The following is a 15,361-nucleotide window of genomic DNA, read 5'->3' as shown; positions in this document are numbered from 1 at the left end:
GTTTTTTCTTTTTTTTTTTTTTTTTTTTTTTCACAATGACCAACTATTTTTATACTTATTTCTGCTTGCAGCTTATCTGTGAAAAGGCTGCACAATTTTAAAATATATTCATCATAATGACTATTCAAAACCTTTTCAGCAAATAATCCTTGACCTAGGGGGTCATTCAAAGTTATAACCAGTGAGCAATTCCCATTGCACAGAGTGAATGATGTGCAGAAATGGGCTTATGTGACTACTGATTTATCACGGGTCACACCTCATGAATTTAAAATGGCATATTTGGAGGGAATAACTGACATTTATCCCCTTCAGAAAGTCAGAAAAATATTGAAGTACTTAGATTTGTGTCATTAGTGTTGTCCTTCAGGGTCTAACCACTTTTAATCCGTTGGCTTCCTGAGCACTACTAAGAGGTAGGGTAGTGCTGTTATCTAAATGTGCACATGGGGAACTGGGGCAGAGCAGGGGAAAGGCTCAGATCCAGGAAAGCGCTTTGACATCTGGAGACATGCAAAAAATGGGTACATCAAAATTCAGGAGTAGTATCCTCAAAATCCTGCTTGACTGCACAGATGAGTGCACAAAAGGCCAGACTCCTATGCTTTTACTAGGAGTGTCCTATAGCTGCTGTTGTATTTATCCAAGTATGCCTCGAGGATGCTCTGCGGGCTCCATCCCCTGCCCAAGTGCCTTTGGGATTTCACTGGGCAGCACCTATGTGGCCTGAGCCACCCTCTGCCTAGGAGCAGGGCTGCAGCACAGCAAATGTAGGAGATAAAGGGCTGAAAGCGCAGGAGGAAGACTGCAAGGTCAAAGAGCCTTTTGCTGAGTGCAGAGACCTGGATTCTGATCTCCCTGTCAGGACTGCTGAAGCACTTTGTGTTAAGAAATCACTGGATGAAGCACAGACAACTCTATCTTGCCTCTCTGTTAGGCAGCTGCTGCTTTTCTCAGACAGGTGTAATTGCGTGCCCTTTTGCCTCATGGCTTATGAATGCTATGGAAAGATCCTAGGAACAACCACCTAGAAATGTCATGCCACTATCACATCTCTCTGTAGTTTGTGGTATGAAATTATTGATAAAATATGTATGTACCAAAACGAGCGCTGTCATGCTTATATAAGCACATCTCTACATATTCATAAGGTGTAGCGTGGCTCAGTTCTGCGTCACAACCCTCTCACCCTGACAGCCCAGTTCTGTTCTCCAAGAGATGATTTTCACTCTCTGGCATCAGCGGCAGCTGCATGTCTGCATATGAAGGCAGAATTTTGCCTGAAGATGTCAGAAAGATACAGCCTACACAAGTCCAGAAAAGTGCCTGACCAAAGTCTCTAGACACTGCTGGTAGTACAAGTGCTAATTAATAATCACTAATACTATTAGTACAATTAGTGTTAGCAAGCGCTAAAATTTGGGCTACGTTCTGATAAATAGGTGTAGTGTGCTGTCTGACTTAGACTTCTTGGGCTTTACTAGCTGCTCTGAAACTATGTATGCAGACTTCCTGAAAGCCGGACATCAGAGCCCGAGGAGTGAGCAGGGCGCAGGCAGCCGAGAAGGCATTGCCTAGGGTATGATAATTTTATGGCTTGTGCCCTCATGTGGGAGTCAGAAGGGAAAGCCAAGTTTCTGAAATGACTTATTCTGTTATTAAATCTGGACAAAACCGGGTTATTGCTTTTTTTTTTTTCCCTCTGAGTTAGTTGGCCATGCTATCTCTAATTGCAGAGAAAACAATCCCTCCCGTTTATGTACACCATGGGAATACTACGGGCCAGAACCAGTGTCAGCTTCCTATGATTAGTGCATATGTGGCAAGATGCAGCTGCAGGAAAAAAAGGAAAAAGTTAAAAAAGAGATTTGTTGCTTCCACGTTTCAAGGTATTTTAACTGTTTCCTTACGTGATGTTGCAGGATATGCCATACCACCGCTCCCAGTTTAAGAAATGTGCGGTGGTTGGGAACGGAGGAATTCTGAAGAACAGCAGATGTGGCCGAGAGATTGACAGTGCAGACTTCGTGTTTCGGTAATCATCACAGCACCGTTTTTCTTTTTGCCTGTTCTAATGACAAAAAAAGAATTGCAAACCTGTTCTCTCTCACGTGGAAACATGGGATTTGTCAAACTGGCCCTATCAAGCCTGCTTCTTGCACAAAAAAAAGCAATGTTTAGGAAAAAAAAAAAACCCTCACTGTATATTTGTTCAAAAATTCTTTGAGGAATTATTTCTCCCTAACTCCATGTGGTTAATCAATGGCTTATTGACAAAGTTTGATGTCCTCTTTCAGGACATCCCCTGTCACTTGGGTTGTGGATCTATCCCTCCATGGGCATTAGCTCATAAGCAGTGTCCTGTGAATGTGGCCACGATTTTCTGGTGCAGTTCTGAACTAGAGGTACAACCTCTATTGCTTGACAAGCAGCTTGGCCAGGTGTTAATAGCTCCACGCTGTGCAGTTCATGTGCCTCGGAGGTGTGTTTCTGAAGTGGTGCAGAGCTCAAGTGCTGGATAATGGGAGACTCCAGGGTGTGCAGAGATGCCTCAATAACTCTGGAGGTTGAATGTCCTCGTATTGTGCTCCCCACCATATGTGGAGCTATTCAGGTTTTGTAGACTGGGATGTCCCACAACTTTTGTCCCTGGATAACAGAGTTTAGCAGCACTTTTTTCATCCTTAATATATATGGGAAAGATTTTTTAATTATTCATATGCATGACTAATCCCTCTCTAAATCCTGTTAAGCTCTTTGTCCAGGTCATGGCATGTGACAACTAGATCACAGATTCATGACCTGTTCTGTAGAAAAGAAAAATCTTTTTACTTCTGTTGGCCTGTTTTCTGATTTTGGGTATGTTGCCAGCACTTTAGAATAACTGTGCATAAATCGATTAATTTATCTGATTTCATACCAGCAAAAATTATGTCAGATTTTGGCTCACTGCATTCTTAATTTAATTTGGCATCAAATGAGAAATAAAATTTTACAGGTCCTACCTTCTGTGTTCATTGTTTTCAGATCCTTGTGTCTACCGCTTGGGCCCACTTTATAGAAAATGGTTGTCTTAGTTTTAATCTGTGAAACAGTCCAGACTTCACATAATTTGCTTCTTCAAAGCCTAGTGTACTCTGTATACGTTAAATAACTACTGTAGATTCCCTTCTGTTGTGTTGGATCACAGCCATCAGTGTGGTTGAAAGGAGTGATACATGTTACACGTGGAGATGAGAAGCTGTTGAGTCGAAGTGGAAATAAGGGCAGCAAGTGTCTGCTTTCAGTGGAGGTCCCTTTTTACCACTGCTCCTCTGCCCTGATATGTACCAAAAATGATTAAAAAGAGCAGATCAGATCACTGCAGAACTTAGAAATCGCGTTGCTTTTGGTACCAGTAATTAATTAAATAGAGAGTTAAGTAGAATTGAAATATGAATAAATGCATCAGTACTTGCGCACAAAAAACCCCAAACCCTGGTTCACCATCTCTGAAACGTGGAACCAGCACAAAGACATGCCAGTGTTTAAGAGCTTAAGGTCTGCTGACATCAGTTTTAAAGTCAAGCTTGTATGTAAGGTCAGATCTAAACACATCCAATTTCTAGTCTAATACCAGTTCACCAAACCGTCAGGAATCACCTTCTTGGTCACCAATGAAATAATTATTTGGAATTATTTCAAAAACTGCCTGTGGGGTGGTATCAGCATTCACTGATTCCTTCAGGACACCTGGAAAAATCTTTTATTGCTAGGAAGCTTGTGGCCAGCAGGATGCAACCAAGATTTTTCTATGAAATAAATTTTGATAACAATTAGTTGTAGTTCAGTAGTATATATAAAGTACACACACATGAATTGCATTTACTAGTTGTTATTGTCTGTCTCCATCTACTGGCCAGAGTAGAGGTCTGTGATGAAACACGGTGCATTTGGAGACGAGACTATTCTCTTTGCAGGGATGAATTTTTGGAGTTTTGTGGCAAAAGTAGAGTTTATGCAGGTTGTATCATTTTTATAAGGGATGACCACTTTCAACAAATTCAATTTTCTTAATCCTTGTGGCAGTTTATTGTTGGAAAATATTGAAGATGAGTATTTGAAAAGCTCTTTCAAATATAATCTAATGAGCGCAGTGCCCAGTACTAGGTGGAACTGAGGATGCTAGAGGCCTCCAGAAGGACTTTGCATGACCTAGCAGAGAAGAGTGCTGGAAATAACACTGCCTATGAGGAGGATGGGTTGGCTAAAAAAAAAATTCTCTGACCTGGTAGAGAGGGAACCTCCTGAGTCTGGCAAGGACTTTGAAGGACTTTGTGCATTCTTCTGCTCCCCCATTTGCCCTCTACCCGTGACTAAGAAATTATGCTGACAGCTGAACTCTAGTATTGTGAAAACACCGAGCATCACTTACCCTAAATAACTTGACAGTTCTCTCCTATTCAGCCCTGATCTTCAGAAATAGGAAGATGTTTGGCACAGCACAGCAGTATTTTTGTGATATGGGGGTCTTAAGAGTGATGGCTTTTACTGAGGCTTGTAGATCACTTCAAAAGTTTTCAAAAGGTATCTAATGCTAGCTTAAACTGAGTGTAAAACTAGTCGCAAGGCTACTTACATTGCCTCTGATAACACATGCTGAACCTTTTTTTTAAGCTGGGTTTCGTATAGAAGTGAAGCTTGCTTGTGTGTGTGTGTGTGTGTGTGTGTTTCAATAACTTTAGCATCCCTTGATGGATGCTCTAAATTTTGTGAGATGATGAATTAAGGTCAAGGCCAAAGTGAGTGGAGGCTGGGCAAAGTCAAGGTTTGCAAACCTTCACAAGTTTGCTCCTGATAGCTTTGACATCCTCTGGTGAATCTGTAGAGTGAGAACTGCAGTTCTTACACTGTGCTAGGAGACACTTATAAAGAAAAAAGAAAGGGAAGCAGATAGTTTTGGATTCATTAGGACTGGGCAGGTTTCTCTCTTGTGGAACATTTCCCCTAAATTCTCTTGGGTAAAAAACAAAGCATGTTAAAAGCTGTATTATAGATTTAGTTTATCTATTAATTATTGAATATAGCTCAGCTGTTGCTGAGGAAGTCTTTGATTTTATGGGTTGGTTGTGCTTGGGGCTTGTGTGAGCCAGCACAGGCAGGATTCAGGAACAACCACAAAACCATGGATGAAATGCAAAAAGCAAGTTTATTCTCGTTACCTTGCAACCCAGGGGATCTCTGCAGCAGCACCCGGGCAGAGTCACACAAGCGGGGATGCAGGCACCGCAGAGCTCAGTCCTTGCTAACCAGAAAGGGGAGAAGAAAGAAAAGATCACAAAACTGCTGCTTTCACTTGTAGATATCAGGGATTTTTCCATTGTGCTTTGATCTTTCTCACAGCAGGGCAAGAATCTCAAAGATGTTTGATAAGGTGGCCCTGAGCCTCTCCCAGGTCTGCGTTATCTCAAGGCAGATGTTCTAGGAGTCAAGCACACAAGGCCAAGCAACAATTAGTGAGATATATGTCTTTTTTGACAGCCCAGCTACAAGTCACTTGAGTGTGATTACACTCAACCTCGCCAACCCTCCCTTGTATTCCCACAGGGCTTCATCCCTTTTCTTGTCCTAAAGTGCCAAAGTAGATAGTTGAAGAAAGAAAAATGAGTGAACACTGGCTACATCCACAAAAAGGAGTCAGCTCTGGCAGACTTGGGGTGGAAGAGAGTTTTTCATCCAGCCCCTAAGAACTTGCTACTTTAATGCGTTGTTTGGGCATCAACACGTTTCATAGCATTTTAAATTCTCAATCTGTTTCTAGATTTGTTGCTTGGAAGAAATGCTTAAATCAGTTCTGCTTTCTAGTCCTGAAAATGCACAAGGAATTGTTTAACTTTCTTACTAATTTCTTTCCTTTATAGATGCAATTTGCCTCCTATATCTGAGAAATACTTCACGGACGTTGGGGTAAAGACGGATGTTGTGACTGTCAATCCCAGTATAATTACTGAGAGGTCATTTATCTTTTTTTTTTTTTTGTATTTTCATCTCCTATTGCTTTTATAAATCTACTTTTCATTAAATTCTGCTACAGAGAATCCTTTTCTCCAGTATTACTTTAAACTGATGCTATGAATCACATATTTCATTCTGAACTTAAGTTATTCAGTACGTGCAATCTATAGCAACCTATAGAAATGTGTTAAACACTTAAACCAGCACACTGGTAAGTGGGAATTGGGAAGCTGATGAGCTGAAATCATAACAGCAGAGTCATTCTTCACCTGGAAGTCCTGTACCATGCTGGCAAGGCCCAGGCAAATGGGACACATTAGGGTGGAAGCAGCTGGTTCCCACCCTAAATTCTTAAATAAAGTAGTACACATTGTAATATGCTTTTGTAAAAATGCCAGTTAAACTTTGTAGCCAGGATTGACTGAGTGATTTTAAATTTAAATTTCTTAATGCCTTAATGTCACATTGCTGACAGGTTTGGGATCATGAGGCTAATTACTGGTTTCCTATCTTGCTGGGGGAATCTGTTTCTTTTCTCAAGCAACATTTGCTTGCATCGTGGATTTCTTTTAAATGTTACAGTTAGACATTTTAGAAGTGGTTTTGCTTTGGTATTTGCCACTTTTTTTTTACAGTTCTGCACTGTGTAATGCGCTATACTGCTGACCAATCCTTGGGAAAATTACATACTTTTTATAATAAAATGCAAAGTGGGACATTATCAGAATTGTCTGTAAAGCTTATCCACTGTTTAATGAATTGTCAAAAGAGGGGAGAATATGTTTTTTTTAATCCCCTGCATTTTTGCTGTACATTTCATACTGATGTTTTATCTACGAAACTAAATTTATTCCCCTTGTTAAATGAAACGTAGCTTCAGTTATCTCTGTATCAGAAACGCTTCTGTAAAACCCCATTGGGGGTTTCTTATCTACTGGGTCCAGATTGAGTCCGCACTGGTCTGACCGTCACTTGCATCCTTTTCCCTTTAGATTTCATAAGCTGGAGAAATGGAGGAAACCCTTCTACGACGTGCTCCAGGTCTACGAGAACGCTTCCGTTCTGCTGCCAGCTTTCTACAACACTCGCAACACGGACGTCTCAATCCGTGTCAAATATGTCCTGGATGATTTTGAATCTCAGCAAGCTGTTTATTACTTTCATCCCCAGTATCTCATCAATGTCTCACGCTACTGGCTCGGCCAAGGGGTGCGGGCCAAGCGGATTAGCACTGGACTGATCCTGGTGACTGCTGCCCTGGAGCTCTGTGAAGAGGTTCACCTTTTTGGCTTTTGGGCCTTCCCCATGAACCCCTCAGGGATTTTTATAACTCACCACTACTATGACAATGTGAAACCTCGCCCTGGTTTTCATGCTATGCCCTCAGAAATCTTCAACTTCCTCCACATGCACAGCAAGGGGATCCTGCGGGTCCATACAGGGACCTGCAGCTGCTGTTGACAGGGACATTTCTTCCTCTGACACAAAAGTGTAACAGGAAGGAACTCAATGCCTCTGTATGGTGGAGGAGGTTTTACTACACCCTGAGATTATGCAATAATTGTTTGATAGAAATTTCCTCAAGGCATTGCATCCCATAGGATCTAGGATACCAGCACCTTTCCTGATAGCAGAGTTGGGTCCGTAACAATGTAGGAGAAGCAAAACTCCTCTCTCCCAGGGTAGCACTGCCCTGGAAAGCAAGTCAGATAAGAAGCACATTTCCAGTAGGCTTAGGGATAAACAGAGCACATTAATATAGTTATCATTTCACTATGAAGAAAAGCACCAAACTTTTGAGGAGAATCAGTGATGGGGAATTTTAGCATAGACTGCATGACTTCACATAGGTTTCTGAATCAAGTACCTTGGGTCATCGCCAGATTTTACTGAAAGCACTGTTCTCTGGAATTTGGGTTTTTGAAAATACACTTTAGTATTGTAGTTTTACGGGGAAATACATAACCCGAAGTCTTTGTTCTGTAGCGTCACAAAGTACTGGTGAAAAATAGCAGATAGATCTGATAGGAATAAACAAGAACACTTTGTTAATTTTTTCAGCCAGGATAGAAAAGAATGTTAAACTCCCATTCCCAGCAACAGCTAACTGTGTTGATCATGGTGTGCAACTTTTTTTGTGTTTCTTCTTCTTTTATGTGTCCTATATTTCTGGTCTCCTCTGCTGATCATGTCTTCTTCCTCATTGTCTGTAGTGCTTTCTATCTAGCTAACGCATGAGCCATGTGCGTACTTCTTCATTCCAGATTAGAGTCCTTATTAGAGGAAACATGCTTCTTCACACTTCTGCAAGCTGAATAGCAAGGAGATTACGTAGTTATATTTTCTAAGTTGATTTTGGGGTTCAAATACCATCACAGCATAAGACTAAAAAAAGCATTTCCTCTTTGATTTTTATTCAAGACTTTGCAAGAGTATCTGAATGTTGGTTCACTGTTCTGCGGGTCAAGTTAAATACTTTCAGGTATCTGTAATAGGTACGAGCAGAAAACAGTTAAAATACAGAGAGGATACTTTGTGGTTTGGATTATGATACTTATTTTAAAATTATGCATCTTAAGATGTCAGACATCTTAATGTGACATTTTTGTGTGTTGAGAATGTTGCTAGAATAGTAAAAGGACTGGTGTACTCTTTAAAATTTACCAATGCAACTCTGTCAGTTACGCCACGCTCAATTTTTCACCTGATACAGGTTAAATTGACACAATCCTGATGCAGAAACTCCTGCCACATATTGCGGGAGTTTATTTTGTCTGCTGAACTGTGGTGTAGTGGGCTGCTGGTATATGCCCTTTCACACCACAGTATGAGTGAGGGTGAGGTTTGCTGTTTGAGCTGTACTGGCATAGTTAAATGAACAGAGTTTCCTCGTTTAAGTTCTTAGTCTGAAGCACTTGGGCTGTTGTCCAGTGCCTTGTCTTGCTTTGATCAAGGATTGGAGTTTAACATGCTAGTTCTGTATGAGGAATACTTTTTTTTTAGGAGGGGGGGAGAGGGTTTAAATCCAAATCTGGACTTGGATTTTGATTTTGTAATGCATGAATGCACAAAGCTTGTTTTAAAAGACTCTGTGCTAAGCTGAGAGCTGTGAAAGTTGCTCATGCTACGGATAAAATGATCCAAAAGGAAGTGGAGCGTGATGGTCACCATTTCAAAAGTCCCTACTGGCCAGCAGTGACCTGGATGGTATGCGAGAGTGTATTTCCTTAACGTTACACTAGACTCCAAAGGTCTGATTACTTTTAAAAACAACCCATATCCTTGATAAATGTGTCAGACCTTACTTGGGAAATACCATCCAGGGGTAGGTGAAGGACCTGCGCTTGCGCTTTGTCTGTTTGTGTTGTTGTGCTTTTGGTCATAGAGTTACACTGTGTTAGTGAGCACCCCCTTGTATGGGCTAGCTGTGAAATGTGCAGCACACTAAGAATGAACCTGTAGATGAAATGGTTTCCTTGATTTAATATGCAGAGGAGATCTTTGTCTTTGCTGTGTTTTGTAGATTTATGTGCAAAGGGCTTTGATAATGCAGTAATCAAAGTGCTATTTAGAGAGCAATGTGACCCTGTGGGTTGGCCATCTTGCTGTGCGTTAAGCTTTATGATAACAAGAATGACACTGAAGTTGGTACCTAGAGCCTCTACTCCTTGTTCTGCCTAATTGTGGAAGTAGTAGTGACTTCAGTATTGCTTTGCTGCTGCTGCTTTGCTAAGCTTACCTTCTTTAGTAAGGGATTTTTCTCTGCTATGGTGATTGAAGTGAATGAATGCAACCAAAAGGAGTCTGATATGTTGTGGAAGATACTTCAGAAGAGATGGGAAAGCACTGGAGAAGCATCCATATGTTGGAGAGGAACTGTGCAAACCCCTCTTTATAGTTGCAAAAATCCTTCTGGACTTTTTGGACAGACAAAAGGATAAGCAAAACTGTAATTACAGTTAACCTGTAATTACAGGGTCACAGACATTTCCTTTCCTTCATATAAATGAGCAATGTAAATTCACCTAGGCTATACTGTAATAAGTGCAGCTTTACTGTGTTTAAATTTTGATCTGTTATAAATCTATATCTACTATATTTTTTTAGTGATGTTAAAATGTGTGTGCAGGATACTTGCACATATGCACCAAAGGCCCAGTCTTGCCACATTTATCTGAAAAGAGCTCCCATTCAAGTGGATGGGTATTTTGTTTGTGTAGGGACTGCAGAAACAGGCACAGACACGTCTGTGAAAGTGTACATAGCTGTATAGTTAGATATAAGGAGTGATTTGCAAGCCAGAAAGATTCTTAAATATATATAAAATAGTCCATGAGATAAAATGCATGTTGCAACACATTTACTTTCTGATTCATTTTTCAGGTGTTGCTCAAAAAATGATTGAAAAACTATGGCATTTGTCACAAGTGCTGCCATATGCAGAAGCTTTCAGATTTTTTTTGGCCTCTTTACCTTGCACCGGGTGCTGGAAAAACAGATTCCTGCCGCTGTACCACAGCATCTGTGGGGTTGAGTGGAAATGGCGTGGTGGCAGCTTGCAGAAGCAGGGTCTGAGGATGGACCCAACCTGCTGCTCAGTTCTCCATGGGTAGCAAATAAATGCTGCCCAGGAGATTTTAGCTAGGTGGAGGTCACTACCTGTGCAATGTCACTGTGGGCTGGGTGACCCAGCATTGGCCAGCCTGAGCTTCTGCTCGTCCTGCTTAAATGGATGAAAAGAAGGGCTGTTGCAGAAAGAAGGACCCTCCTTGTTTTCTGCCATCATTCTTTTGTATACTGAGCGTAAGAAAATATTCCTTTGGCATCTAGAATTTGTCTGAGTGTGAGGCTGTTTTGTCTTCCCTTCTCCCATGTGGTCAGAGCTCCAAATGTCCTATCTTAAGCTTCTTTGAACAATGGGATACCCGAGTGATAAGAAGTGACTGTCAGGAAGCTCTGTGTGTTTGCTGCACACTGTTATGGCAAGTAAAGGTCTTGCATAGTATGTAGTGCTTTCCCACAGAAAAGGCTGCAGGCCCCAGAGAAAACCCCCGATACAAAAATCTGATCTGTCCAAGAAGAAACACTGTCAGCTGTCTGGTACCACATCCTGAGCTCAGGCTGTAATCCCAGCTCTGTTGCTGAGGATATGAAATCTGCGACAGGGAGAGAGAAAATGGTGATAATATTATGGTTTAATCCCCAATTCCTCATATGATTTAGGAGAATCTCTTAAGAAGTTCCTGAGATCTGCATACACTGGCAATGCAAATTCAGTCAGAAAAACATAACTTGGACTGCTTCTCCTTTATTGTCAGGTCAACAGAGGAGGCTTATGAACCTGCCAGTGCTTTCATCAAAGGGAAGGAAGTATTTAGTCAAAATAGTTTAGCTGCTTGCTTTTGATTTATTAAATCCAACTTTGCTGTTGGACAGAGTGGATTAAATAGTGATAGGGACATTATAATATTTTAGCATATTTTCTGTAGCTGCAGTGGGAGTTGTCAAAGCCAGCTCATGAACTGCAAAGGGAGAACCATGCCGTGGCAGCTCCTCCTGCTGTGATCTTGGGAAGGAGAAGCGCTGTGGTGAGTAGGTCCATGGTCACTTAGAAAAGCGATGTAAAGCGGATATAGGGGATTGCAACCACTGCAATCTGGTCCAGAGCCTTTAGCTCTGTGGAGTAACATATGCCAGAGATAATGAGTGAAGCTTCACAGCTTGCAGCACTCAGGAGTAGCTCCCCTGGTCCCTGACAAAAGCTGCCCCCATGCAGGCTCGACCGATGATAAATTAAAGGTGATGTTCACTCGGGGTGGTTAGATACAGCAGAGAGAAGGAAATCAGCTCTAAGAATAGTCCAGTCTGTGGAGGTTCAGTGAATCAGTAGAACTGTTGCTCAGACCTTGAAGGCAAAAACACTGTTGGTGACGCAGCTACGTGGGTGGACTGCCCGTGCTCAGCTTTCCATGGCAGGGGAGAGAAATCCTGGTTTGTGTGTGAGGGAAACCGAGATGGATAAAACACTTGAGATGTGGAGCGAGAGGGAACCTGTCCTTTTTTAATCTCCTGAGGCCTGGTGGCTTGTCAGCAAAGCTCTGATCGTAGAGAGCACAAGCTTGGGCAATGAAAATGGAGAGCTCTGAAGTGGTCCTTTCCCCCTATCTTGCTTGCATCTGAGCTTGCAGAGAACTTTGGAGTTTTTCAAGTATACGAAGAAGGAAATAACAGAATCCAGTGATCCTTAAGGGGCAGTTTTCCTGGGAAATTCTGGAGTGATCTTGAGGTCTTAGAAATAAAGGAGTCTGTATTTACGCTTAGGGCCTTTTCCAAAATCCAGTGAAATCTGTGGAAAGTTCAGTGTACTTCAGAGCAAGCCTCCAGAAACAGGCCCTGATCATGGGCAGGAAGAGCAGCCTCTTATTTCTTACTTGCTCGATTTCAGATACACTTCTTAATATATTGTAGATACAGTACAGTAGCAATACTGTGTTTTTAATGGTGTGCGTAAAGAACAAACTCATCTGGAAGCAGAAATGTTGTGACTGTCACTCTCCCTTCCAGATTTCAGCACTTTTCATCTTTTCAAACTCATCTATGCAAAGCATTTCATCGTGGTGGTGTAAATTGCCATATGAAACCCCAAATGAACCCTCTGTACCTGACTGTATGTATGCGAATCACATGCCTCAAGAAAAGAGGTTTTTCTGCTTGCTTTAAAATACCCGCCTGGAATTCATCAGTGATATGAATGTGTTCAAGGCAGGATTCAGCCTGTTCCCTCTGAAGTCAGCGCAACGTTTTCATTTGGCTTCAATAGAAAAAATACATCTGGTCCAGTGCTTTTAAATCAAGCCAATGACCTGCATCTCCCAAACTCCCTCCCAGACTGTATCATTTTATGTCTTACTATTATCCTGCCTGATATGGGTGAGGCTGCTGGGCATCCCTATGTTGTCTGCATGGTATTCCAGATCAATAAGAAATTGTACTCAAGTGCTTTTTAAAAATAAATTTAAGGGAAATCCAAATGTACTCTAGGCATTAGAGTGAGGGAGCCTGAGTTCAAGGCTGTCAGCGCCTCCAATGCTTCCTGGAGCCCTGAGTATCTGAGAAATGTCAGAAATGAGGGACTGGGACATAATGGAAAACTTAAAGAAAGACAAATCTGCCTCAGCGCTTCAAGAATTGAAAGCTGTAAATATGTCATTGACATGTCTGACTTTCCCTTTAGAAGCCATAAATGTTCTCGGTGTTTGATCTTTGGGTAAGTTGATGTACGTTCTTAACTAATCCCTTAAAATGTGTTAGCATGTAAAATGGTGACAAGTTAAGCCAGCAAAACCAGATACTGTGTTGGCTTGTTCTCGAAATGTCTGTTCTACCTGAAACTGATGGACCAAGACACTGAAGTATCTCCAGTGCTCCGTATGGTTCTGGTTATTACCCATTTTAGCAGTGGGGAGCAAGCAGAATTGATTTAATCCCCGTTTGTTAACCTTGTGTTGGCCAAGTGATATGCACTTAAGTGTGACACTAGAGCCTGACCCCTTAGAGACGACGAAACTGCCTGTACTTGCGCTATCTGGGACGGGATGTGGTGGGTTTTGCTTCATTTCTGGGTCCTCCTTATTGCCAGCCTTGAGGTCCCTGTTCAAACCTCCGTTGTTCAGCCCATGTAAATGATCTCAAACAGCTGCTGCCTGTTGAATATGCCTCCTGTTTTCACCGGGTGGAAAACAAATGCTTAGTTTGGAAGTACTGGAGAAAAACTGTGTGTCTTCACGCTAGGGGATCATGGGCTGTTACAAAAATAAAGCTTATTTCATGTTTGTTGTTTCTGTAAGGCGGTGATGGTGGGGGTGGAGAAATCCAAGCGGAGTCATGGCAGTTTCATGCTGATGTTAATCCCTCGTGTCCCATTGACTCACCTTTCTTTTTTCAACTTTCCACCCTGTAATTTTTACTTATTGTTTCTGTAGCTGTATTATGGTTGTAATAGAAAGCCTATCAATTGATGTAAGCCATAACTAAAACAGTAATCAGGGTATATTTTGGTCTGTGTCACTGTGTTTGAAAGATGATTTAATTCTATTGAATAAACCACTTTAACAGTTTTATGGGAAAGGCAATCATTGGGCCACTTTTTGTGCCTTCAGACTCATTTTCTGTTTTCTGCTGTTCTGTGTCTCTGAAGAGAGAGAGTTGGGGGCTCAGCTGATAGAAACTGGTTTACATAACTAGCAAGTAGAATTATATGATGATATAATGTCATATGTGTATACAGATATATAAAAGTATATATCAGGCTATACAATGATATAAATTGAGAATGTGGTATTTTTGATCACTGGACATTCAGTGTTACATTCTCGATCGTAGCCTACATATGGGCACAGTAAGGTAATTTATTGCTGAAAGTAGCAATTTGTGCACAGAGGAGCTTTGAAAAGCCTCTGCAATCTCTGGGTTTTGCCTTCTTACACCTTCCTAACAGCTCTGCCCTTTAGTGTCCTCACCCGTCACATAAACTCATCTTCTGTGGGTCTGGTCTGTCTTACTGAGCCACAGTAAGCTTGCAAGCTTACGCTTCCCTCACTATTCTCAGCATCAGGAGAATTAAAACATGAATTTAAAAATATTCGTGTGAATACAGAATAGATGATGAAGCAACCATATATTTTTTGATTTTGGGTATTTTCCTGTAGCATTCTGTTGTTCCTAGGTTATAAACTGAGATAGGAGTAGATAATAGAAATAATGTGATCATTATATCAGCATTGGTATAAGGAAAATGTAAATGACTTTGAAGATGCAGAGCTGTGGTGAATGCTGGAGGAATCAGTTCTCATTCTTGCTGACATTAAAACGGATGGATGTACTTCCTTCCCCCAGCTGCTTGTGATTATTGTTAGTGATTATTCAATCAAGAAGAGGAAACATGTGGAGAGGGAAAAATGAATAGACAAATTGACATTGGATGATATAATTGCTGTCTATCACACTGCAAATTGCTCAGCTAAGCAAGCAATCAAAGAATGGTTCATTTTCTAAAGACTGCAGCATCCGTCATTTTCTTTAGTGGCATTTGCAGCCTTTCCTCTGAGAAAGTCTCAATAAAAAGCTGTAGTGAATGACAGAGATGTTTCACCACAGTCTGTCTCTGACAGTGCCCAGGAGTGGGTACTTAGGGAAAGAGCAGAAGAAATTTGGAACTTAATAAATGGCCCTTCTGCTGGTATTCCCTCAAACTGGTATTTCCAGCTTGTATTTCTGGCCTCAGCAACACTGTGTGGTATGAGTGTCAGTTTTTAGCTCTGTGCTTGTGTGATTAAGTGCTTCCTTTGGCTTGTGTGAGCTGCTGCTT

At 41.4% G+C, this 15,361-nt stretch overlaps 1 protein-coding gene across 1 annotated transcript in view; it reads left to right on the top strand.

The window, feature by feature from the left end:
• The window catches only part of ST8SIA5 (ST8 alpha-N-acetyl-neuraminide alpha-2,8-sialyltransferase 5), a 44,007-nt gene extending 34,723 nt beyond the window's left edge, over positions 1-9,284 (top strand). Inside the window, 3 exon segments of the mRNA XM_026865528.1 lie at positions 1,865-2,035; positions 5,901-5,993; positions 6,987-9,284. Of these exon segments, the coding sequence (XP_026721329.1) occupies positions 1,865-2,035; positions 5,901-5,993; positions 6,987-7,455 (733 nt within the window). The 3' untranslated portion in view covers positions 7,456-9,284.
• Positions 9,285-15,361: the final 6,077 nt, after the last annotated feature.

The sequence above is a fragment of the Athene cunicularia genome (assembly GCF_003259725.1).
Source record: "Athene cunicularia isolate RWA chromosome Z unlocalized genomic scaffold, athCun1 chrZ_part1, whole genome shotgun sequence".
NCBI lineage: Eukaryota > Metazoa > Chordata > Aves > Strigiformes > Strigidae > Athene > Athene cunicularia.
Note: the sequence above shows the minus strand (reverse complement) of the source record. Positions and strands in the feature narration are given on the sequence as shown.